Source organism: Protopterus annectens, chromosome 2.part1 (assembly GCF_019279795.1).
Source record: "Protopterus annectens isolate FY-2018-M chromosome 2.part1, PAN1.0, whole genome shotgun sequence".
Classification (NCBI taxonomy): domain Eukaryota; kingdom Metazoa; phylum Chordata; order Ceratodontiformes; family Protopteridae; genus Protopterus; species Protopterus annectens.
Genome location: NC_056729.1, coordinates 494926026 through 494950980, shown reverse-complemented (window position 1 = coordinate 494950980; position 24955 = coordinate 494926026). Strand labels below are relative to the sequence as shown.

The following is a 24955-nucleotide window of genomic DNA, read 5'->3' as shown; positions in this document are numbered from 1 at the left end:
TTGTAGTGCTTTGAAAAAGTATGCACTGAACTCCAAGTTGCAGCTTCCAAAATTTCTTTGGTAGGAACTCCCCTGAGGAAGGTAGCTGAAGTGGCAGCAGCTCTGGTGGAATGAGTCCGTATACTCCCTGGGATTTGCTTTCCATGGTGTGAATAACAAAATCTGATTCCATGAGCAATCCATTTAGAAATGGTCTGTTTTGAAATGGCTTTACCTTGGGAACTTGAAGCATAAGAAACAAACAATTGCTCTGATTTTCTGATGTCCTTGGTTCTGTCCAGGTAAAAACGTAGTTGTCTGTGTACATCCAAGGAATGTAAGATCCTTTCCCCTTTACTTTGAGGAGTGGGGAAAAAAGTTGGCAAGTGAATAGTTTGATTTAAAGCCACTTTGGAAACCACCTTAGGCATGAAAGTAGGATTAGTCCTTAAAGACACCCTGTCTTGATGAAAAATAATATAAGGTTCCACAGCCATAAGAGCATGCAACTCTGAAACTCTCCTGGCAGAGGTCAGAGCTAACAGGATGGCTGTTTTCCAAGATAAAAACTTGATGTCAGAAGAGGCAGCAGGCTCAAAAGGAGGTAAGGTGAGCTTTTCCAAAACATAGTTGAGATCCCAAGCAGGAATGGGAGGAGATCTAGGAGGTCTTAAGTTCTTAGCTCCTCTGAGAAAATGTCTCATGAACTGGTGGGAAAAGATTGGAGGGTCTGCATTGTAATGAGCGGAAATAGCAGAGGCATATATCTTAATGGAAGAGAAAGAGAGACCCTTATGTAAGAGATCGGTCAGGTAAAGTAAAATCAAAGGAATGTTAGGAAGATGAGGATCAGAATCCTGAGCCTGCATCCAGGAACAAAATCTTTTCCATTTTCCTGCATAAGATTTTCTAGTGCTAGGACGTCTGGCTTCTAAAATGACATCCATAACCTGCTTGGGTAGGAGAGAATGAATCAAAGACCCTGGATTAACCAGGCCGCCAGGCTGAGAGTTCTGACATGGGAGTGTAGAACCTGACCCTGGTGTTGGGATAGAAGGTTCGGAGTCTGTGGTAAAACCCAAGGGGGCTCCAGACATAGGTTTTTCAGAGTTGGGTACCAACACTGTCGAGGTCAATTTGGGGCCAGCAAGATTATCATCTTGTGCTTGTCCTGTTTGATCTTTAATAATACCCGTGGAAGAAGAGGAAGAGGTGGAAAGGCATATCCCGAGAGGTTTCTCCAACTGAATGATAGTGCATCCACTTTCCAAGCTTGTTCGTGGAAAGTCCTGGTGCAAAAAATCTGTAGTTGATGATTGAGGTGGGATGCAAAGAGGTCGATGTGAGGACATCCCCAGACTGCTGTTATCATCCTGAATATTTCAGTGTCCAGCATCCACTCGTGTGGGTCCGAAAGGTTTCTGCTCAGACTGTCTGCCAGGAAGTTTTGCTTCCCTGGTAGAAACTGAGCTTGAAGGTCCAGATTGCAAGCTAGAGCTGTGTTCCATAGATCCATGGCTAGTCTGCAAAGGGGGTAGGAATGAGATCCCCCTTGCTTATGTACCACATAACTGTGGTGTTATCTGTCCGTATCAGTAGTTGTCCTGGTTGTAGAACATTCCTGAAGGCCAATAGAGCTGTCTGAACGGCTAACATTTCCTTTAAATTGATATGCAGGTGCTTCTGATCCTTTGTCCAAAGGCCCTGCAGACAGTTGCCCTGAAAATGGGCTCCCCATGCATAATCCGAGGCATCCGTGGTTAGTATCTGAGTGGCAGGAGGCAGACAGAAGGGCTTTCCTTTGTTTAGAGTACATGCCTTGGACCACCAAAGGAATTCCTTTTGAAGACAAGGCAGGACAGAGATCAGTATGTCTAAACTGTGGCAATGCTGAGACCATACACTTTTTAGGTACCACTGTATTTTCCTCATATGTAGTCTTGCATATGGTACAAGAAGGATGCAGGAGGCCATGTAACCCAAAGCCTGCAGGAATCTCCTTGCAGATAGCCGAGTTAAAGTTGTCAAGGTTTTGAAAGTTGAAGCCAGCTGCAACTGTTTTTCGTATCTCAGAAATGCATTCTGGGTTGTTGTGTTTAGAGAAGCGCCCAGAGAAATTATCTGTTGTGAGGGTGTCAAATTTGACTTTTTTATGTTTACAGTGAATCCCAGGAACTTGAGAAGATTCTGAACAAACTGTAGATGCTGGAGTAAGACCTCCTTGCTGTCTGCCTGAATAAGGCAGTCGTCCAGATAAGGGTAAATTTGAATTCCCTTGAGTCTGCAATAAGCTACTACTGGAGCCAGGCATTTGGTGAAGACCCTGGGTGCAGTAGACAATCCAAAGGGCAGTGCAGAGAATTGAAAGTGCCTCGATCCGGCCTTGAACCTGTGGAATTTTCTGCGTTCCTGCCTGATGGGAATGTGTAAATATGCCTCCTTTAACTCCAAAGTTACCATCCATGCATTTCTGGTCAGCATTGGAAGTAGCTGCTGTAGAGTAAGCATCTTGAATTTTTGTATCTCTAGAAAAGTGTTCAAGACTGACAGATCCAGAATGGGTCTCCATGAATTTTGCTTCCTGGGGACTAGAAAGAGCCTTGAGTAAAAACCTTGTCCCATCTCTGAAAGTGGAACTAATTCTATGGCTTTCATAGCCAAAAGAGCTTCCACCTGGTTTAAGGCCTCTGTCCATTGATGTTTTGGAAGACCTGGCCATCCGCTTGGCCTTGGTAGGGTATGAATATGGAATTTGTAACCTCTTGAAACCACATCCAGAACCCATTTGTCTTGGGTTATATGAGTCCAATTTAGGTGAAAAAGAGAAAGTTTTCCTCCGAGAGGGGCTTCCAGGCAAGAAGTTCCTGCAGCCCAACAGAGGGAGTCATTGAGTCTGTTTCCTATGAGCTTGCGACCTGTCCTCTCCTCCCCTAGGGGTGGAAGCAGTCCACTGTCTTGGTCTATAAGAAGCTTGTGTTTGAGGCCTTCCTTGGGAGCGTCTGTATCTACCCCTCTGAGGCCTGTCTGAATTGGGAAAGGACCAATTTTTTGTAGGCCAATTCCTGCTAAATCTGGGTGGCTGTACTTGTAAGAAATCTTTAACTGTTTGCATGGATTTTGCCTTGTCCTCCATCTTTTTAATCACCTCTTCAGCTTTAGATCCAAACAAAACACTATGCTGAACAGGAGCATCTAATAATTTAGCCTTTACTTGATCTGGCAAATTTTGTTCCTTTAACCATGCATGCCTTCTAATTACTGTGCCAGAGGCAGCAGTCCTACAAGAAGCCTCCAAGGCATCAAATCCACAGTGTAAACCATGCTTCCCAACTTGTTCAGTGGCGTGCATTAAGTCATGTAATTCCTTGTCTTCTGCACAGGTGGAAATGGAAGTTAGCTTTTGTTTTAAAACAGACAGGAGAAATTGCTGGAATTTCAGCATATGAAACTGACAGTTTAAAGCCCTAATAGATAAAGTAGCAGAAGTGTACACTTTTTTGCCCCATCTTTCTAAAGATCTGGAATCCTTCTCATTGGGAATGGGGTTTTTAGCAGAAGCGGCCTTAACTCCCTTAGGACCCTGAGAAATGGTTTCAGGGTCAGCAGTAGGGTTCTTGTATAAAAACTGGTGGGAATCAGGAACCCTGTAATATCTGTCAGGCTTAACAGGAGCAGGAGGAAAAGAGTCAGGGGTTAAGTTAGCCTCCGAAAAAGCATCATCCACAATATCCAAAATAGGAGGAATAGCCAGGGGTCTATGTTGGGGAAGAAGAAAAAAATCATTTAGTCTTTTCTTAGATTCTGAATACTCCTGTCCTTCCCAGTGGAAATGTTCCCTCATTTCATGCAAAGTTTCCCCAAAAGAGAAATCCTCAGGGGGAGAAGCTGAAGGAATGGATTCCTCAGCATCAGAATCCTCATAAGGAGGGAAAGAATATTCCTAGTCAGATGAAGAAACTGAAGAAACAGAAGCCTGATCAGAGGAGTCATAATAAACTTCCTGCCTTGGCCTTTTATCTGGAGGGGGATGTGAACCCCTAATCATAGTAAGTAAGTCCTCAGCCATCTCAAGTAACTGTTTCTGTGACTTGGGAGCCGGATCAGAAGAAGCCTGTGTTGCAGTCTTTGATTTGGAAGGAGTCTTTGCCTTTGCCTTTATTAGAAGCCGAATAGGCCTGAAAACCCCTTCGGAAGCTGGTACCTGCACAGCGGCTCCGGACCCATCCGAAGGAGCATTGTCTGAAGGTCCTGCAACAGAAATATTCAAAGGCCTAGTTGGCTCCTTGTGGGAGTCCGTTTCGGCCATCGGTTCCGAAATGGCTGACAGGGGCTGCAAAAGCGCCTCACTGACGATGGCCGAACTTGAAGCTGGCTCTGCTTGTACGATATCGTCAGATTTGGACCTCGGAGGCCTGTCTTTGTCCTTGCGTCGTTTGTGAACTCCGGTAGCCGGAACCGTATCCGACGACATTTGGTAATTAAAACGCCTACCGAAGTAATGAAATGCAAAATCGTACCTTCGTTTAATTGTACGTTGATTGAATCTAGCACAAAACCGACAACTAGCTATGTCGTGGTCAAGGCCTAAGCAAGGAATACAGTAAGAATGAAAATCCTTATGAGGTATTTGCTTCCCACATGAAATACAATTATTAACTTTTTCTGACATCGGACTGGAGCAAGAAAAAGTTTCAACGGGGTACTTAGCTTTGAGTAGGAGAAGAAAGTCTTCGGACTGAAGTTTGTTCAGAAAAGATTGTCAGGAGTCAGCCGACCGGCACTTGTGAACTGCTATCACCGCACGGCAAGAAAGACCGGGGAACATGGCGTCGGCTGTCAGCTTTGTACTCCTGGCGCTCTGACGTCAGGGAGTGTGGCTGAACAGCCGACGCCGGACCCAGACTTTGGGATTCTGGCCGACCGAGGACTGCCTGCCGGCAGGGGAGAACCCTACAGTCATGACTGCAACAGTGAAACACGATGAACATCTGTTTATTTCAAGTAAAACTGTGCACCGTGCCAAATAGGTTTTTAGGTGTGAAAAATAAACTAGGAAAGCAACGTCCATTTCTGTTGGAATTTTGACTCTCCTCACAGTAACTATAAAACCACCTTTCCACAATATTACTTAACCACTTCTACGTCTATCTAGCCCTCACTATACACCTGAATCCTTTACTCAGCCCAATCACTTAACCATGTCCTTAACAACTGCATATATTTGTAAACAGCTGAACATATCTGCTATGCTTCTTACAATCACTTCTGTTTACTCTGTATTTTACTCTCACTATATTTTGCTACAAGGCTGTCAACATTGCTTTTGTAACTGAATGGTTTTACAGTAGTTTGCAATTTTGCCCGGGGCTGACACTGAACTTAGTAAACTGTTGTGATAAATTCTCTACCCTGGCAGACAAATTCAAATAAAATAAATGAAATAAACAATGTGCCGTTTTATACAAATTTTGCTGTTCACTTTATTGTACTACTGTGTTTCATTTTAGAACTTAAAGTAAACTAAAAAGTCTGACAAGAAAATCCACTGCAGAAGGCATAGGCCTCTGGCATATCTGAGTAATATGCTGAACACAGTGACCATTTTTCTGGCTCTAATATCTAATTCTCAAGTCACACATGAAAGCCAGACATTAAACCCATGAATTTAGAATTAATATTAAAATTCAAAGAAATTACATCTCATCACAGTACTCTGACTCAGGAAATTAAATTTTACAAGTATTTAAATGACGTCACCCCTCCCCACAAAATATGTTTTCTAGTTTTTTAAAACTAACTTGGAAAAAACATCAAGAAAAGATTAAGACTGCTGCTCTACTCACATTTCTGTAGTAATTCTGCTCGAAGTGTGGCACTTTTGGGTTTCCGTTTCAGCTGGAAATGTTTTACAGGAGGAGTAAGTGGTCCAACTAAAGTCATTAAGGCATTTTTGTTCAAATACTGACACTCTAATGGCAACATAGCAGAAGCTTCACATTCATTTACTAAAAAAAAAAAAAAAGTGCAGACTGTTAATTACATTGTTACCATGAATGAAAACTTAACTCTCTCTAAAAAAAAATCTATGAATAATGAACATTTTAAAGGTAACTGGACCCAAATTATATACAACCTTTTATGAATTAGTTTCCTGCATTGAAAACACTGCAAGATTCATAAAAAATTACCAAACAAACAGAAAGCAAAATGGTGTAATACATCCACTATAAGAATCAGAACTTGTCAGAGATTTGGGATGCATGGCTAGGCTTAAAAAGATCCTTGTAGTCGTTAGCCTAGTAAACACCTATGAACCTAAAAGATCTTTGAGGACATGTTAGTGTAACAGAAAATCATAACACCTGGGTTACCTAACATCTGGAATGCACTGGGGCCCTGACACTTCTGCTATAGATGTTTTCCTCCTTGAAAAGGCAATGCTGGTCTTGTTCCAGTTGGGGTATATTCATGTTCTATATGAGGCTTACATACAAATTATATAAACAGATTGTTAGAGGGCACCTTCTTCAGTTCTTTGTGGATTATGCCACCACAAAGAAATGTGTTTTTGTGGTAAACAAATGTAGACTCCATAAAATATTACACAATAACACCGAAGAAGAAAATGATACTTTAGCAACTACCATAGAAACTTCATACCGTCCCAAGCTTTAAAATCTTCTCCTCAAAGCCCTGACACAGTACATACTATCCTATTTCAGGGAGGACCGTAACAGTAAATCATTTTATCTGGGTAGTATCCTAAAAAGTGTACCCCATGGGAGGTTGACAGTTAAAGGATACTGTGTAGCACAACCATGCTAAAATCTTTATCATCTCCAAGATTGAGATTTACGTTTGAAACATTAAGCAAACGTATGTACAGCAGACCACAATGCTGCTTCGAACAAGTCTCAAGTGATAGCGTTTGTAAAATATGATGCAGACGTTGCGTGTTTTCTTTTAATTGCACTTTGATCTTCCACAAAGTATTAACATACGCATCTTTCTGGAGGAATGGTATAATTTTACATTTTTCTCTAGTAGAAAATGGACTGCTTGTAGTTATTTTTTAGCTTTCTTCTAATAAATCATTCCATGTACCTGCAACACAATGTTGGGCTGACACTCATTCTATATTCAAGCTTCTCTCTCCATTCACAAGAATGGCAGTATTTTAAATGACTGCTTTCTCTGAAGATGCTGAAAGTACATCAGCACATTTTCAGCTGCTCCCTTTAAAATATCTTCTCTTCCATCTCCTAAAAAGATTTTCATGGACCTATGTCTGCATCAAAGAGTGGCTAATTCAGTTATTTTGTGAAGTGCAAAAATTCTAAGTTATAGGATACCTCCTCCATTTAATCACTATATCAGATATGCCAATATTCATGCTCAGCAGCCCAGTGAACTGTGGCTGACAACTTACACTAAAACCACAGATTATTGTGTCTGTATTCCACTATACATCTGCTGAGCTATCTTGCAAAGATACAGGCCTAAATTCCTAAATACTCACACAATGTTACGGCCCAAACATCAGGTTTATAAGCACACTGCATAACTTCTTGGGTCAAAAGTCTAAAACACAAAGGCAATACAATGCAAAGGCTGCTGAGGCAAAATGGTAGAGAGATTTCATACAATTTTACCATGATGTTCAGTGAGGAAGATGAACACCACAGCAAAGCCAAAAAACAGGAGAAATACCAAAAGTCACATTTTATTTACGTAAAGAACTGAAAGGATCATCTTGCTAAGAAAAACACATTTTAACATGAGGGAATGTTGTGCATAGCATGTAGCTATCCTCAAAAATGTCTGAATAATGGAAAATGCTAACTAGACTAAGATGATGTATAGAATACAAAACCAGTTACAAGCAAACTCCACAACACTAGCAAGCAGAAGTAATGTAGTCAGGAGGTGTTCGGTTGGGACTCTCAAGAACAGTAACCATCCCAAAGCAAGGAGGGGATAATGAAAGGAGCAAAGGATGACTGGTGATGTTAAGTTTAACTCGAAATTGATAAGGCAATTCAACACCAAGGCAAAAGTCATCCCAAAGTATAACCTGCCATGGAGTCTACTAAAATGCACCTCTAAGGAGGGATTAAAAAATGAGGGATGTGTAAAGAGCATGTAAAAAGTACAGTTTTGTACCTACCATAAATGTAGATGTCCGATAGGCATGCATCTGCAGTCCTTACAAATGGGTTGTCCTGTCGTCAGGCAGCCCTTCGGTCGGCCGCATTCCAAAGTCTGGGTCTGGCCTCGGCTGATGTCACACTTCACCCGATGTCATAGCTGCAGTTATTCGGGTATAAAGGTATTAGCCGCCGCCATCTTCCTCAGTGTTTCTTGCCCCAGATGCCAGGTGCCCTCTAGGAAGGCTAAATTTGGATAATTGCAAAAGTTTCCAAATAAGAGAGAGCAAATAAAAATAAACATGTATATACATATATACAAACAAATACACCATAATAGATTCCCCCAGCTAGCTAGAAGATGGGTAAATACCCTAGGAGTACCTCAGAGGGGAAGGAGGGTGGGTAATCCTGACTGCAGATGCATGCCTATCGGACATCTACATTTATGGTAGGTACAAAACTGTACTATGTCCTTCAAGGATGCATCTGCAGTCCTTACAAATGGGTAGAATACCACAGCCAAACTGGGGGAGGAGGAGTAATAAGATTATGGTGTAGTTAAGATCCCTTGCAAAACAGCAGTGGCAAAACCTGCTCGGGATCTGGAGTATAAGGGTAAATTATAATGCTTGGCAAATGTATGCACGGAGCTCCAAGTAGCAGCCTCTAAAATGTCTTTGGTAACCACTCCTCGTAAAAAAACTGTGGTAGTAGCTGTAGCCCTTGTAGAGTGAGGTCTGATGTTTTCTGGAGTTTTCTTCCCATGGTATGAGTAACAAAATCTAATGCAATTTCCTATCCACTTAGAGATTGTCTGTTTTGAAATTGCTTTTCCTTCCATTCCTGTTGCATATGCTAACAGTAGCTGGTCAGATTTTCTATTGCTCTTGGTTCTGTCCAGGTAGTAACGTAATTGTCTATGCACATCCAAGGTATGCAACAGTCTTTCTCCCCTGTTCTGTGAGTTGGGGAAGAATGTAGGTAGGTGGATAGCCTGGTTTAAAGATACCCTGGAGACCACCTTTGGCATAAAAGTAGGATTAGTTCTCATGGACACTATCTTGATGGAAGATCAGGAAGGGTTGTACTGCCATTAATGCCTGTAGTTCAGAAACCCTTCTTGCTGAAGTGATTGCAAGCAGGAAAGCAGTTTTCCATGATAAGTACTGTAATTCTGCTGTTGCTGCTGGCTCGAAAGGAGGGAGTGTCAACTTTTCTAGCACAAAGTTCAAGTCCCATGCTGGCAATGGTGGCTTTCTAGGTGGTTTTACATTTTTAATTCCTCTCAGAAACTGCCTGAGCAGAGGATGTGAAAAGACTGGAGGATCCAAGTTGTATTCTGCTGAAATAGCTGATGTATGAATCTTAATGGAAGAATAGGACAGGCCATTGTGGAAGAGCTCTGCCAAGTATTCCAGGATGTTAGCTATGTTTACCAGTGACACATTTTCTCCTTTTGTAGTACTCCAACTGAGATACCTTTTCCATTTTGCTGAATAATTTTTTCTTGTTGAGGGTCTGCGAGCCTCCAAGATAATGTCTTTAACCCTTTGAGATAAAAATGGATTATTTGGTCTTATGCAATGTTCCAGGCAGTCAGCTGCAGTGTTTTCAGGTTTGGATGCAGGGTTTTGAAGTTGTTCTGTGTTAGCAGCAAGGGAACTAGGGGCAGAGGCCATATTTGTTCCCGAGACATACTCCTCAGTAATGGGTACCAATGTTGCCTTGGCCAGTCTGGAGCTATCAGGATGCTCCTTGGATGGTCTTCTTTGATCTTCAATAGCACCTTGTGCATCAAAGGAAGAGGTGGGAATGCATATGCTGTCATGTTTTTCCAACTGAAAGATAGGGAGTCCACTTTCCAAGCAAGGGGGTGGTACGTCCTCGTGCAGAATTTCTTCAGTTGATGATTGTGTGGGGATGCAAATAAGTCTATTTCTGGTAGTCCCCATTTCCCTGTAATGGTTTTGAAGATGTCCGGATGCAGCATCCATTCGTGGGCATCCGTGGTAGTTCTGCTTAGGATGTCTGCTAGTATATTTTCTTTTCCTGGCACAAAAATTGCTTGTAACCGAATGTTGAAACTCAGGGCCACATTCCAGAGGTCCATTGCCATCCGGCATAGAGGGTATGAATGTGTGCCTCCCTGTTTGTTGATGTACCACATAACTGTGGTGTTGTCTGTCCTTATCAACAGTTGACCCTGTCGAAGAAATGGTCTGAATGTCTGAATTGCCAGTTTTACTGCCAGCATTTCCTTCTGATTTATGTGTAGGTGCAGCTGGTCTTGAGTCCATAAGCCTTGTATGCACTTGTCCAGCATGTGCACCCCCCAACCGAGGTCTGAGGCGTCCGTTGTGATGGTCTGGCTTGGTTGAGTGCTGTGGAAGGGCAGTCCTTTGTTTGATTGACAGGCCTGAGCCCACCATTGGAATTCTTGCTTCAGGCATGGAATTATTGGAATTTGAGTTTCTAGGCTGTGCTTGTGCTGAGACCATAAATTCCTTAGGTACCACTGTAACTTTCTCATATGTAGTCTGGCATGTGGAATCAATATTATGCAGGATGCCATGTAACCCAGGGCTTGCAGGACTTTTCTTGCTGTTAGCTGGTTCTGCTTTGTTAATGCCATGAAGTAGAGAGGGAGTTGCTCCTGTTTTTCTACTGTCAGGAATGCCATTTGTTTTGATGTGTCCAGCTCTGCACCCAAGAAGGTTATCCTTTGGGATGGTATCAGCCTTGACTTTTTTATATTGACTGTGTATCCCAGGGCTTGCAGTAGATGAATGACCCTTTTCAAGTCTTTTGTTAACTTGTTTTTGTTGTCCGCTTGTAGCAGGCAGTCGTCCAGGTAAGGGTAGATTTGAATTCCCTGAAGCCTGCAATGAGCAATTACTGATGCCAGGCATTTCGTGAACACTCTGGGCAGTAGATAAGCCAAAGGGCAATGCTGAGAATTGATAATGCTCTGATCCTGCAAGAAATCTGAGGTATCTTCTGCAATTTGGTCGTATGGGGACATGCAGGTATGCCTCCTTGAGAGCTAGAGTTACCAGCCAAGACTCCTTGCCCAACATGGGAAGAAGTTGCTGTAGGGTCAGCATTTTGAATTTTGGGACAATGAGGTATGTGTTTAAAGCGGACAGGTCGAGAATAGGTCTCCATTGGTTTTCTTTTCTTGGTACCAGGAAGAGTCTGGAGTAAAATCCTTGCCCTTGTTCCATAGATGGTACCTTTTCTACAGCTCTCATCCTTAGTAAGTGAGTTATTTGTTTTAGAGCTTCTGTCTTTTGATTTGGAGGTAGGTTTGGCATTCCTCTCTTCCTTGGTAGAGTATGGAAGTGAAACCTGTAACCTTGGTCTATTGTCTGTAAAATCCATTTGTCTCTTGTGATGTAATGCCAGTTTACTGTAAATAAGGCTAGCTTCCCGCCTAAGGGTGCTTCTAGTTGTTCCCTGGTAGGCGGTGCCAGAGCCAAGTCACTGTGATTGTCCTGTTGTAGTGGTGGTGGCTGGATCTGTGACTGTACCTCGCTGGTTGTTGGCCTGCCACTGGCGTCCCCTGTAGGCACCTCTGGATTGACCCCTGCCTCTTGAGCGCCTATTCCTGCCTCTCTGACCTCTGGAGGTGTCTGGAAAGGACCAATTCTTGGAAGGCCAGTTCCTGCTAAACCTTGGAGGTTGGACCTGCAAGAAATCCTTGACTGTCTGGACAGATTTCGCTTTCTCCTCCACCTTCTTCAGCAACTGCTGTGCAGGGGAGCCAAACAAATTGAGCTTATCCATGGGAGCATCTAGGAGCTTTGATTTAACATGGTCTGGTAAGGACTGCTCTTTTAACCATGCATGTCTTCTGATCACTGTACCAGTCATGGCTGATCTAAAGGAAGCCTCCAGTGCATCATAGCCGCATTTTAAGGAATGATTACTGACCTGCTGAATGTTATGTACCATTTCCTGAACAGATTTTTTGTCTAATGGTTCATCCGAGGACAGCTTTTTAGTTAACTGGTCTAACAAAAATTCTTGACACTGAATCATGTGGAATTGACAGTTCAAGGCCCTAGCTGAAAGAGTAGCAGAAGTGTAAACTTTTTTACCCCATCTCCCTAAGGCCCTAGATTCCCTTTCAGAGGGGAGGGGGTTTTTGGCAGAGGTAGCTGCTACAGCCTTAGGTCCCTGGGAGATAGTCTCGGGATCTGCAAATGGAGCCTTATACAAATGATAATGTGTGTCCGGAACCCTGTAGTACCTATCGGGCTTAGCAGGGGCCGGAGGAAGAGAATCAGGAGCAGTACAAGCATCATTAAATGCATCATCCACAACAGTAAGTACTGGAGGAATGGCTAAAAGCCTATGCTGTGGCAAATGCAGAAAGGTTCTAAGCCTTTTCCTAGAGTCTGAAAAATCCTGGCCCTGCCATTGAAATTGTTCCCTCATAGCATGCAAGGTTTCCCCAAAAGAAAATTCCTCAGGCGGAGAGGCAGAAGGAATGGACTCTTCAGCATCAGAGTCTTCATAAGGAGAAAAAGGGCCCTCTGGATGGTTAGAATTATCTGATTCATCAGAGGAGTCATCTGTAGAAACTGGCTCAGGGGGCTCTACTCTAGGCCTCTTCTCTGGAGGTGGGTGAGAGGCCCTGTCTGGGTGTGGTTGGGATCCCCGGATCAAAGAAATGAGATCCTCTGCTAGACTAAGCATTTGTGAACTAGAGCTAGGCCTGTGAGAGGGGGTCTTAGCAGGCACAGTTTTAGTTGATTTTGCTGCTTTAGCCCTGGCAAAGGCCTTAATAGACATGGTTGCAAGTGGCCTAGCAGCTCCACGTGCAGGGGTAGAAATATCCAAAGGGATAGTATCAGATAAATCCTGAGAACCTGCAAGAGCGGGTGGGATTTCAGTAGCAGATTCTACCATGCTGGATGAGGCCTCGGCAGGAGGTAAGCTTTCGGCCGAAGGAAGAACCGTAGACTCTGTTTCAGGCGAAACCGAGACACTCATGGTTGGCTTAACCGCGGTTTCGTCCGAAACCACGGACCGCGAGTGTCGGTCCTTTTCCTTGCGCTTTTTAGATATTTGCGTAGTCGGAGTATCCGACGGCATAATGTAAGCAAAAGCGGAGCCGAAAAACTCCTCAGCAAATTCCGACCGACGTCTAAGCGTCCGTCGGTTGAAAGAAGCACAGGCTAGACAAGCTGCTACGTCGTGGTCTGGGCCTAAACAAGGTAAGCAGTACGAGTGGAAATCTTTATGAGGTATTTGTTTCCCACAAGTTAAACAGTTATTCACTTTTTCTGACATCGGCTGAGGCAAGAACGAGTCCCCAACGGGGTACCAGCTTTAGAAGTCTTCGGTAGTAGAAATCTCTGGTTCTGACCGACCGGCACTTGCGAACAGCTTCTGCTTCGGGCGCCACGCGGCAAGAAAGACTGAGGAAGATGGCGACGGCTGATACCTTTATACCCGAATAACTGCAGCTATGACGTCGGGTGAAGTGCGACATCAGCCGAGGCCAGACCCAGACTTTGGAATCCGGCCGACCGAAGGGCTGCCTGACGGCAGGACAACCCATTTGTAAGGACTGCAGATGCATCCTTGAAGGACATCTTTGCAGTTAGTGAAACTACAATGAAGAACTGAAAATACAACTGCCCTCACTACAGCAAGGTTCTTACAAGTCTTTCATAAAAATGAAGGTCAACATTACAAACAATATTTAAAAATAAAAAGGTGACCACCTTTCTTCATTCCCTCTATGGCAGACATGCTGTTGAATGTATACCAATGGTTAAAAACCTTCTAAAAACAGTACCAAATATGGCCAGAAAAATTTAAATGAATGAAAACCATAGCTAAAATGGAAGGAGTCTAAACCACCACATGTTTCAGATGCAGCAGAACTATTCCCGCAGGCTAAGGATGTGTGCTTCAAAAAAGAAATAAAGAACAAAAAAAGTGCTCTTCATCTAGGAAGGCAAAAGTCATGTTTCATGAAATTAATTTTCTAAAGCAGACGCTGTCTTCAAAAAATGCTCAAGACATAGCTCTATGCACACAACAGGGAAAGTACAGTTGTGCAAATGAAAAGCACCTTAGAAGTAAATGTTCTAATAGTTCATTGTAGCAGTAGCCAAAGCTATATGGGCCCTACCTCACTGCAGTGGCCAGATTTTCAAAGCTAAAGCTGTCTTCTACACACTCCAACAGTCGGGAGCTCAAGCATAATTCCGTAAAAGGACCTGTGGAGTAAAAAAAGGCGTGACAGAATTTTTCTCCCAAGGAAGGAGACAACAGCTAGAAAAACCATGCTAGAAAACAAACTAAACACTCACTATACACAAAAAGGCGGACAAATCTACACTCTGCCACCACTAAAAAATACAAGCAAGAAATGGGAGGTTAGTGTGAGGGGAGGCTACTGCAACAGCGACCTATTAGAAAATACAATTGAGTAAGTTAGTAAACTAACCATAACAGTAGATGTTAAAATGATCACTGCTGCAGTAGCCTTACCTATAGGAGTTACATCCTGCATAGGATAACAGCAGCCAGCCAGCTTCCAAAGCTTCAAGGCACTTTCCACACACCTATATTGTTAGTCAGCTCAAGGTGAGCTGGCTAAAAAAGACAAGTTTGGACACAAAGCCCTTCAGAGCTTTCATGTCAATACAGAAAGGGAGGCCGAGACATGAATGGAGAATGCTAGGAACAACAAAAATAACTGTGAACACACTGACAAACAATACACCAAATAACAAGGGGGTGTGGAGGGCTGGAGTGGCTACTGCAGCAGTGATCATTTGAATATTCTACTGTTACTGTAAGTTTAGATAACTGTACTATGTCCATCACATTAATCACTGTTGCAGTAGCCATAGTTATATGGGTAGATTTACTTTAGCTTACTACACTTGGGAGGAGGAACAAGGGTCCCGGAGTCCCAGGAAAATGGTCCTAGCAAAGCCAGATCTAGACCTACGAAGATATCAAGCTTGTAATGCCTTGTAAACTGGTCTATAGAAGTCCAAGTTGCTGCTTCTAGAATACTTCTAGAATCCAGTCCTTTCCAAAAAGCCATAGATGAAACCAAGGCTCTGGAAGAGTGGATCGTGATCATGCCTGGAGCAGTTTTGTTGTGGCGAGTATAACAAAAGGTAATAGCATGAGACAAGTTAGAAATGGTCTGTTTTGCTTTACATCCACAAGAATGAACAACTGATCTGAAAGATTAATTCTGTCAAGACAGTACCCGAGTGGTCTGTGGACATCCACATTATAAAGTAGCCCTTCTTCCTCATTTTTAGGTTCGGGAAAGAAAATCTGGAGATGGATAGTTTGTCTTACAGTAAAACTGGGTAACATTTTAAGTATAAATTAAGGATTAATTCTCAAAGAAGCCCTGTCTCTGGAAAATGGAATAGAATTGACTCAACATAACAGCTTGTAACTCAGCCACTCTACTTGTAGATGTGTTGTCAATTTTCATTCTTCCTCAACACACGGGTTCGGATCAAAACCAACTCGGCCACTTACTCTAGACTTTGAAGCTAACTCTCAATCTCCTCCCTCTACCCATTATGCCTCAGTCCAACCCCAATACCTCAGATTGAGTTTGTTGCCATAAGAACCCTATAGCTAGACAGAAACAGGGACAGGTGAAAGAAAAATGGGCTCAAACTCTGAACTGCAAGTGCTGGTAACAATCCAACAGGTTTCTCCAGAAGATGTAAGGATGTGGATTGATGGCAGGGAAGATGAGGAAGAATGAAAATGGAAAACACAGATGCCTAATTATGATGAGTACATAATATCTGACGTTGTTCTTTTCAATCTCCTTCAACACATGGGACAGAGTCCCCAGCTGACCTTGTGTGGCCCTCAATAAAGGATATTCCGAAGTACCACTAAGCCAAAGTCAGCCCTGCTTCTGGATACCAGATCCAATTTGTAATAAGTAATAAAGGTATGAGCACTGGACCAAATGACCGCTGTACAAATATCAACAGATGTTCTTGACCAAAAATCAGGTGAAGTAGCCATGGATCTAGCTGAATGAGCTTCGGGTGATTTTGGTAGGGAAATACCTTGTTGAGAATAGATCCAAGAAATACAATCAGTGATCCATTTAGCCAAAGTAACTTTCAAAACTGGACAACCAAGTCTTTTTGGTGAAAAATTAAACAAATAGCTGATATGATTTGCTTTGCCCTGTGTAGATAAAAACGTAACTGTCTGTGCACATCAAGCAGATATACCATCCACTCTCCTTTGAAAAGTTTAGAAAGAAGACACCTAAATGAATGGATTAATTAATATTCGTTTTAGAAACTACTCTAGGTAAGACGGAAGGATTAGTTCGTAAAGTAAACCCGGAAAAATGTAAGGGATCTTTGAAGGAAAAAGCCTGGAGTTCAGAAATTCTCTTTGCAGAAGTAATACAGACTAAGAAGACTGTTTTCATTGAAAGAAATATTAAACATTTTTTGATGAAGGTTCAAAAGGATTCTTCAGTTAAACCTTGTAGTACAACAGTCAGATCTCAGGGAGGTGAAGAATCTTTTATTGCTGGTCTGAGGAGAAAAATGGCTTTCAGACATGCTTTGCATAATTTGGAAGAAGCCAAGGAATATTGTGTATCCTATATGAAAATTGGAAATGGCTGCTAATTGCAACTTGATCGTAAAACACTAGCTCCTTCTTTAAAAAGAATAGTCAAAAATTCAAGTACTGCAGAAACTGGAGCAGAAAAAGGGTCATTATTTTTGCAATGCCTAAAGTAAGAATCTTTTCCACTTGCTCTTATACATCATCTTGGTAGAGTCTTTTTGCGAGGATAAAATTATGAGATGTACAGGGAAAGAAAGCCTGGGCTGTCTGACAATTACTGGAAGTGGAGAAACCATGCAGTTTGCTTGAGGGCCTGAACACTGGGATGGTTGATTCCTGAGGGGTGTGACAGGAGATATGAAAAAAGGTTCCAGCAACTACAGAGGATAACGAAGGGGAACTATACCTGTTGAGGCCAAAAGGGGCAATGAGGAAGACTGAGCTCTTTTTTTCCTTTCTGCAGAAATTTGGGAATCAAGGGAAGTGGGAAATAAGCAAGATGACAACCGGAGGGCCAAACATGGACTAGAGCATCTCTCAGTGACTCCCCCCGAGGGGGGATTAGGGCAAAATACCTGCTACACTTGTTGTAGGGGGGAGCAAAAAGGTCGCAGCAAGGCTGGCCCCAACGATGAAAAATTTCTTCTGGCACAGACTGTATTAATAATAGAGACCATTCATGCTGCATCAAAACAACCTGCTTAATTTGTCTGCTAATACACTGCTTTTCCCTGGTATGTGCGTTGCAAACACAAAGTGGTTTGAAGAGATCACCCGTTCCCACACTCTCATGGTCTTTCTACAGATGGCGGTAAGATCGAGTTCCTCCTTGTTTGTCGATGTATCAGACAACAGATATGTTGTCGGTGTGAGTCGCAACAGTCCCTAAAGGAAGGGTATCTTGACATGCCTGCAACACTAATAGGACTGCTCTCATCTCTAGTACACTGATAAGCAGATTGGTTTTTGGACAGGACCATGTGCCCTGGATCATTCTTCCCAGAAATTGCCTCTACCCCCACGCCATTTGGGAGACATCCATAGTCACTGTGGCCAAGGGGGAGGTAAAACAAAAGGTTGGCTTAGATGAATGTCCCCGACTGGATCCACCAGTGGATACACAGCTTGCAAACTGGATTAAGTTTGACTGGAAAGGATAGGGGTTGTCGAATAATAGATAATTGAACACCTAGAGTCCATTGAAGAACATGCATACAGTATCATGCTACGAGAAGCAATACAATGGCTGCTGCCATGGATCTTAGCACTTGAACTAATATGGTTGAAGAAGATGGGTGGAAGATAAGCTGATGGACCTGAGACTTGAGTGTGGATATTTGATGAAGTGGTAGTAATGCTATTTGTGTTGCTGTGTTCAGATGTGCAATAATGGACTCCAGGGTCTGGACTAGTGTCAAATTTAATTTGGCATAATTTACTGTTATCCACAGTGACTGGCAAATCTGCAGTAAACAGTCTCTGGACTGCTGAAGGAAATGCTTGCAGGGGGCAGTGAGAAGCCAGTCATCCAGATAAGGAAATACTTGAAATCCTCCAAGTCTCAGGTGAGCAGCCACCATTGTCATACATTTGGTAAACATCCTGGGGGACTGTGGTGAGAACAGGGCTCTGAACTGGCAATGACTGGCTTTCAGCAGAAAACGTAAATTTCTTCTGGATTGCCTGTCTATTTTGATGTGATAGTATGAATTCTGAAGATCATAGAACACATCCAATCATGCTTGCACAGAAATGGCAGAAGGGACTGCACCGTGACCATTTGGAACGTTGAGTTTTTCATATACTGATACAGTTTTCTCAGATCCAACATTCATCTGAGGTCCCCTGTCTTTTTTGTCACTAAAAAGAAAAGTACAGTTGTGTACACTTACCATAAATGTAGATGTTCGAGTGTATTCACTGTTGTAGTCATTACATTTGACAGCAAGAAAGACTGATGTAATGGTGTCTGCTGCCTTCCTTTATACCACTGACGACCTGACGTCAGTCCTGAAGCGACAGCAATTGACGCAGAAATACTAAGCCTCTGGTATTCGGGCCAGCCGAGGGCTACCCTGGAAGGGATAACCCAAATGTGATGACTGCAACAGTGAAACACGAAGAACATCTGGATGAGCTAGGTAATGTTCAACTGAGAATGACTGTGGTAATATGTCAATATGGTTCGTCTTCATTTATACAAAATGTATGATTGCCTTTGTCATAAGTGATAATTCAATAAAGTTGTTTTTTGTTTAAAAAATGCAGTGGTAGTAAAATAGTATTGGAGTAAGAGCACTGGTGTGTTTAAAACAGTTAAAGTGACTTAACAAAAACAAGACCATTGTAAAAAAGATAGTTTGTCACTTTGGGCTCCTAAAGTATGTTTTGGATTTTAATCTCTATATTTAACATGCTGCAATCTTTTTAAAATCAGTCTCACAGTGCTGGGAAAATCACAAAGACTGTGCAATATGAAAACATAATAGTTTCCACAATACACTGGGCTTCAGTATTTGTTTTTAGTTTATGGTTATTCATGCGACTCTCATAACTGAATATGAGCAGTGATGGTGGGTGGATGACCGAATCCACATTAGTATTCTAGAATGGAGTGGAGTGAAGGCAGTTGCTGCTGCAGAACAGAATTAAGAATGTGATGTAAGGAAAGATTATGTAAATATAGAGTAGATTGTGAGTGTACATGCGCCCAAGCAGAGAGCAAAGCTCTCCCTCTCAACTGTCCATGATTTTGACTCGTATTTTCACTCTGTCCCTTGTAAAAGTTTCACTTTCTGGTAAATTAAAGCTGACTACAGCCACTCAATAATGCCAGTCATTATGTATCAGAAAATGTATGCTGATGGAGCACCTGTCCTATTAACTTTTTAAGTAAAAATTGCTCCTTTTTGGGCCTTTGTCCTGCTATTATTTTTTGCTTGAAATCTTGAGCAAAGATGTTGAAAGGTATTTTGGTCCGTTTACCATAAAATGTGTGGTTTTCTGCAAACTGATGTGCACTGCACGCATTAAATGGCAGACAAATGACTAAGACTTCATATCCTTCAGAAAATGTATTCACCTGACCTCAAGTGCATATCTAAGATTTACAGTGTCATGCAAGGGGGCTGTAATTGTTGGTTGTGTGTGTGTTTTCATGCTGAGGACGTACTCCTCCACTGTCCTAGATTTTGCCAGATCCACGTAAAACCCATTGCTTCTTGGCAAACTCTTGACTGTAGTCATAAAATTATGACAGATATGAGAGTTTCAGATTTCATATCTGTCAGACAAGGATTGTTAATGCAAACATTTGTTATACTAGTGACTTTCTAAGCATACAAAAAAAATATTAAAAATTTCTCCATGACCTGGGGTCTTTGTTCCTGATTCTAGAGCTACGTGGCTGAGAAGGCATGGGACTGCTGCAGTGAGTTGTACTGCATGGTTCAGGCAGCTGAGAGCTGAAATGCATTTCCGAGCCATTATATCTATATATTATTTATTCATTCATATGACTGCAAGCAAACATCTAAGGTACACATAGTTATACAAATGGGTAGTACTTGATGGTTTTGTGTGTGTGTGTGTGTGTGTGTGAGAGAGCGAATAACTATACACTACAAAGCATTTATAATGCTATGATGAGCAGTAAAGACACATGGCTGTGAAAAAAATCCAATATTTTATACACAAAACATAAAAGATTACTGGCAATACTCTGGTCAAGTGACAAAGTTTTGGAATTTTGCTCTAACTGGTTCTACTTACATGGAACAAAAAAGTTTTGGAAAGTTGCTCTAACAGGTACTACTTATATGGAACAAAAATGAACAAAATATCTTTTTTCTGGAGAATGCGCATACAGCAAGCCCAGGATTTCAATCATAACTACAAAGTGTTTATGACGATTCTAGCAAAAATAATACCAAAGATATTGCCAGGAATAATGGATCTAGATCATTGTGGGATTACAGAACGTAGGCGAACATTTGATAACATTAACAGAACCCTTAAGAATCAAAAGGATTCCACTGGACAGTAGTACTACATTAATGTTAATAGGTTTGGATGCAAAAAAAGTGTTTATGATAGAGTGATTCGGGAATTTATGACGAGATCTTTTGAGGCATTTGGGTTTCCTCAGGCATGGACAAAATGAGAAGTTATGTACCTACCATAACGTTCCATGTTAGTTGTCTTCTCTCGCCTTCTTTCTTGCTTGATGGGTTCGGAGCCGATCCTCGGCTCCCACCGGCACTGCTAAGCTCGAGAGTCACTTTTACCAGCTCGAGGCAGCCCCATATCCCATGATGCAAGGCGGTAAGTACCAATCGTTCATGCACCAAATTCCCTTTTGGCAAAAACTTTTTTTAAAAAAACCCTGTAAGTAAAAGAAAATTTAAGGGGGGAACAAGAATTTAATAAAAAAGGGAAAGTTTCAAAAAAAATTTTTAAATTTTTTCTGTCAGACAAGGATTGTTAATGCAAACATTTTTTTTTTTTTTTTTTTTTTTTTTTTTTTTTTTTTTTTTTTTTTTTTTTTTTTTTTTTTTTTTTTTTTTTTTTTTTTTTTTTTTTTTTTTTTTTTTTTTTTTTTTTTTTTTTTTTTTTTTTTTTTTTTTTTTTTTTTTTTTTTTTTTTTTTTTTTTTTTTTTTTTTTTTTTTTTTTTTTTTTTTTTTTTTTTTTTTTTTTTTTTTTTTTTTTTTTTTTTTTTTTTTTTTTTTTTTTTTTTTTTTTTTTTTTTTTTTTTTTTTTTTTTTAAAAAAAAAAAAAAAAAAAAAAAAAAAAAAAAAAAAAAAAAAAAAAAAAAAAAAAAAAAAAAAAAAAAAAAAAAAAAAAAAAAAAAAAAAAAAAAAAAAAAAAAAAAAAAAAAAAAAAAAAAAAAAAAAAAAAAAAAAAAAAAAAAAAAAAAAAAAAAAAAAAAAAAAAAAAAAAAATAAAAAAAAAAAAAAAAAAAAAAAAAAAAAAAGAACAGAAACAAAAAAAAAAAAAAAAAAAAAAAAAAAATAAAAAAAAGAAAAAAAAAAAAAAAAAAATCTGAAAAAAAAAAAAAAAAAAAAAAAAAAAAAAAAATAAGGATTAAGCATAAAAAAATATTAAAATTTTCCCTGATTGGGGTTTTTGGGGTTCCTTTCAAAAAGGCCTAAAAGGGCCAGGGGACTTGGTGATTGCCCCGCATGGTTCAGGCACCCAACTAAATTTTGCTTTAAAGAAAACCTATAAAAATTTTTCCGCTAAGAAAACCCCAAAACTCCCGGGGTGGGGCGTGAAAGGCAAAAATTCTTTACCCTAAAAAACTTTATTTGCTTGTAAAAAACCCCTGGAAAAAATTTTAAAAAACTAAAAGATTCTAAAAACCCGGGTTTAAGGACAAAGGGAACCCTCTAAGGAAAATGGAAAAAAAAAGTTTTGGAAAGGGGTTGCCTCGGGTACCATTGGTGAACAAAAATTTTTCCTGGGTTCCAGAAGCCCGGTTTTAAACCAAAAGGGTTTTTATGAGGGGGAAAAAAACCCAAAAATTTGCCAGGAATAAGGACTAAAATAAATTTGGGGGTTCAAAACGGAAATTTTTTGGGATAACTTAACAGAAAATTGGGGGAACAAAAGGGAATTCCCTGGGGCCAATTTTGGGGTTAAAGGTTTGGGGGATCCCCAAAAAGTGGGAAGGGGAAAAATTAAATTTTGCGGTTTTGGGGAGTTGGGCAAAAATGGAAAGGGCCCCCACCAAAAAACCTTTTCCATTTAGTTGTTTTGGGCCCTTTTTTCGTTGAGGGTTGGGGAATGGCTCCCCCAATTTGCCGCTAAAAGTTTTTTCCCAGGGAGGCAGCCCCAAAAACCCATGAGAAGGAAGACCCCCTTTTTGGGAAAAAAGGGGCTGACCGCTTTTTCCCGGGGGGAAAAAAGGAGGGCCCTGGGATTAAAACCAGCCTTTTGGGTCTTGGGACCTTGAAAATTGTCCCCTAAGGGGGGAAAAGAAAGGGAAAGGGCTTAACGTTTTAAAACCTTTTTTGCTTCTTTCTTTTTAGGGCCCCCTTTATTGGGTGGTAATGGAACGGTTGGGGCCAAAACGGTCCCCGGGAACCAAAATCCTTTGTTAAAAATTAACCCCCCCAACCAAAAAAATAGGGAAAGGAACCCGTTGGGTGAAAGTGGCAAATTCGGGAAATGGGGGTTTTAAAAAGTTTTTCCCCCCTTGGGAAAAATTTGGGGAAAAGGGAAAAAACCACCAAGAAAAGGGTATTTTGGGCAAATTTTTTGTTTCACCAAAAAAAGGTTTGAGGGTTTTGGAAGTTTTTTTTGGTAAAAAACTGATTTGGCAACAAAAAATAAGAAGGCATTTTTTAAAAAGGGAAAAAAAGGGAGTAAGGGCCCGAAAAATTATTTTTTTAACCCCTTTTGGGAAAAATTCGGGCCTGTACTTTCTTTTTTGGGCCAAAGGGGGCCAAACGTGATTTTTGAATTTTCAAAAACCCCCTTTACCTGTAATAGCAACCGGAAAAAGTTTTTAAAGTTTGGGCCAGGGGAAAAGTAAATTAGATTTTGGCCCCTTTAAGGAGGATTTTTTCGGGGGTTTTTCAAAAAGGCCCAAAGGGGGGAACAAAGTTTATTGGAACCCCTGGTTAAAGAAGCGAATGCCTTTGGTGGGAAAGGAGCCGCAAAAAATCCGGAAAAAAACCTGGAACCTTGGACCCCTAAGGGACCGGGGACCCAAAAAAAAAAATGCCTTTTGGGTGAAAACCCCCTGGGGGTTTTAAGGGAAGACCAAAGGGAGGGTCTGGAACCTGGAAAAGGAATGGACCCCACCCGGAAAGGGAGAAAACCCGGGAGCGCCGGTTTTTGGTGAATCCAGAAGATTTTTGGCACTTCCAGTTGCCCCTGAAAAAGGGGGAAAATTGGAGGAAGGGAAACCAAATTTGTCCCCCAATTGGAGCCTTGAAAACCCAATTTGGTCAAAAAGGGTTGCCTTTTGGGGACCAAAAAAAAAAAAAAGAAGTTCCCGGGGCCAATTTGGGTCGGGTCGGGGGGAAAGGGCCCTTTTTTGGCAGTAAAGGAGAAAATCGGGGAAATTTTTTGGGGGTAAAAAATCGGAAAGGGGAATTTTGGGGAAAAAACTTTCCCCAAAAAGGGAATTTTTGGGAAACCCTGGGATAAAATGTTTCCCCCAAATCTGCCCCAAAAATGGGGTTTCCCGGGGTTCGGGGGTCCCAGGATGGGGGTTTCCCCATTCCCCCAAAGGGGGCCCCGGGGAAAACAAGGGGAAAAGGGTTTGGGTTCCGGGGTTCCCTGGTTTTGTGGGACCCCTTGCCCAAAGGGGGCCGTTATTGGGTTAAAACCCCTTTTTTGTCAGGGGTAAATTGCCACTTTCCCTAAACCCCCTTTGGGTTTTAAGGGCCCCCCCCCTTTTGGGGCCACCCTTCGGGGTCCGGGGGGGGGAAAAAGGTTTTTGGGAAGGGGGGAAAAGGATCCAAAAGAAAGATTTCCCCTTCCCAAACCTGGTCAAGTTTTTCACTTGGGGAAACCCAAAGTAAACCCACCCAAAGGGGTTTTGGAAGGAGCCAAAGGGAAAGAAAAGGCCGCACCAGGGCCTTCCCTTTTAAAAACCACCCTGTACCTTTTTCAAAATGCCCTTTTTCTGCAAGCTATCTTTTCGCATAAAAGGAAGTTTCCCAAGGGAAAAAAAGGGCCGGGGAAAAAGGAATTTTTCTTGACCCCTTGAGCGGGGATTTTTTTAAAATTCCCTGGCTTTAAGGGAATCCCCCTTTTGGGGTTGGTAAAAGGACCGGGTTTTCAGAAGGGAAAAGGTCCCCCCTGGGGGAAACCTCCACCTTTTAACCTTCCATGGAAAAAAGGGGGGGCCTTAATTGGAAAAGGATGGCCCCGGGAAAAGGAAAATTTTGGGCCCAATTTTTTGGTGGCACCAAACCTTTTGGAAACCCCAGGCCCTTCGTAAAAAGGGAAAACAAGGGCCTTGGGGAATTTTGGTTTTCTACAGATTGGAGCCCCCGGCCTTTGGCCCCAATTCCCGTTTTGGGGGCCAAAAAAAACCCCCGGGGGTGGAGGGCCGAATAAACGTTGGTAACGGGCTAATCCTTTTTCAGGGGGGATTTAATTGGGAATTTCCCCTTCCGGGGGTTTAAGGGAAATTTGGATTTTGAAAAAGGGTTTTTCCTCAAAATTTTTGGGGAACCCTCTTGATCATTAATCGTTTAAAGTGAAA

General features: G+C 41.6%; 1 protein-coding gene across 1 annotated transcript in view; it reads right to left on the bottom strand.

Moving 5' to 3' along the window:
- NELFA (negative elongation factor complex member A) overlaps nt 1–24955 on the bottom strand; it is a 1417687-nt gene that overhangs the window by 1124348 nt on the left and 268384 nt on the right. Inside the window, exon 3 of the mRNA XM_044062292.1 lies at nt 5823–5984. Coding sequence (XP_043918227.1) covers nt 5823–5984 — 162 coding nt within the window. The remainder of the gene's footprint in view (nt 1–5822; nt 5985–24955) is intronic.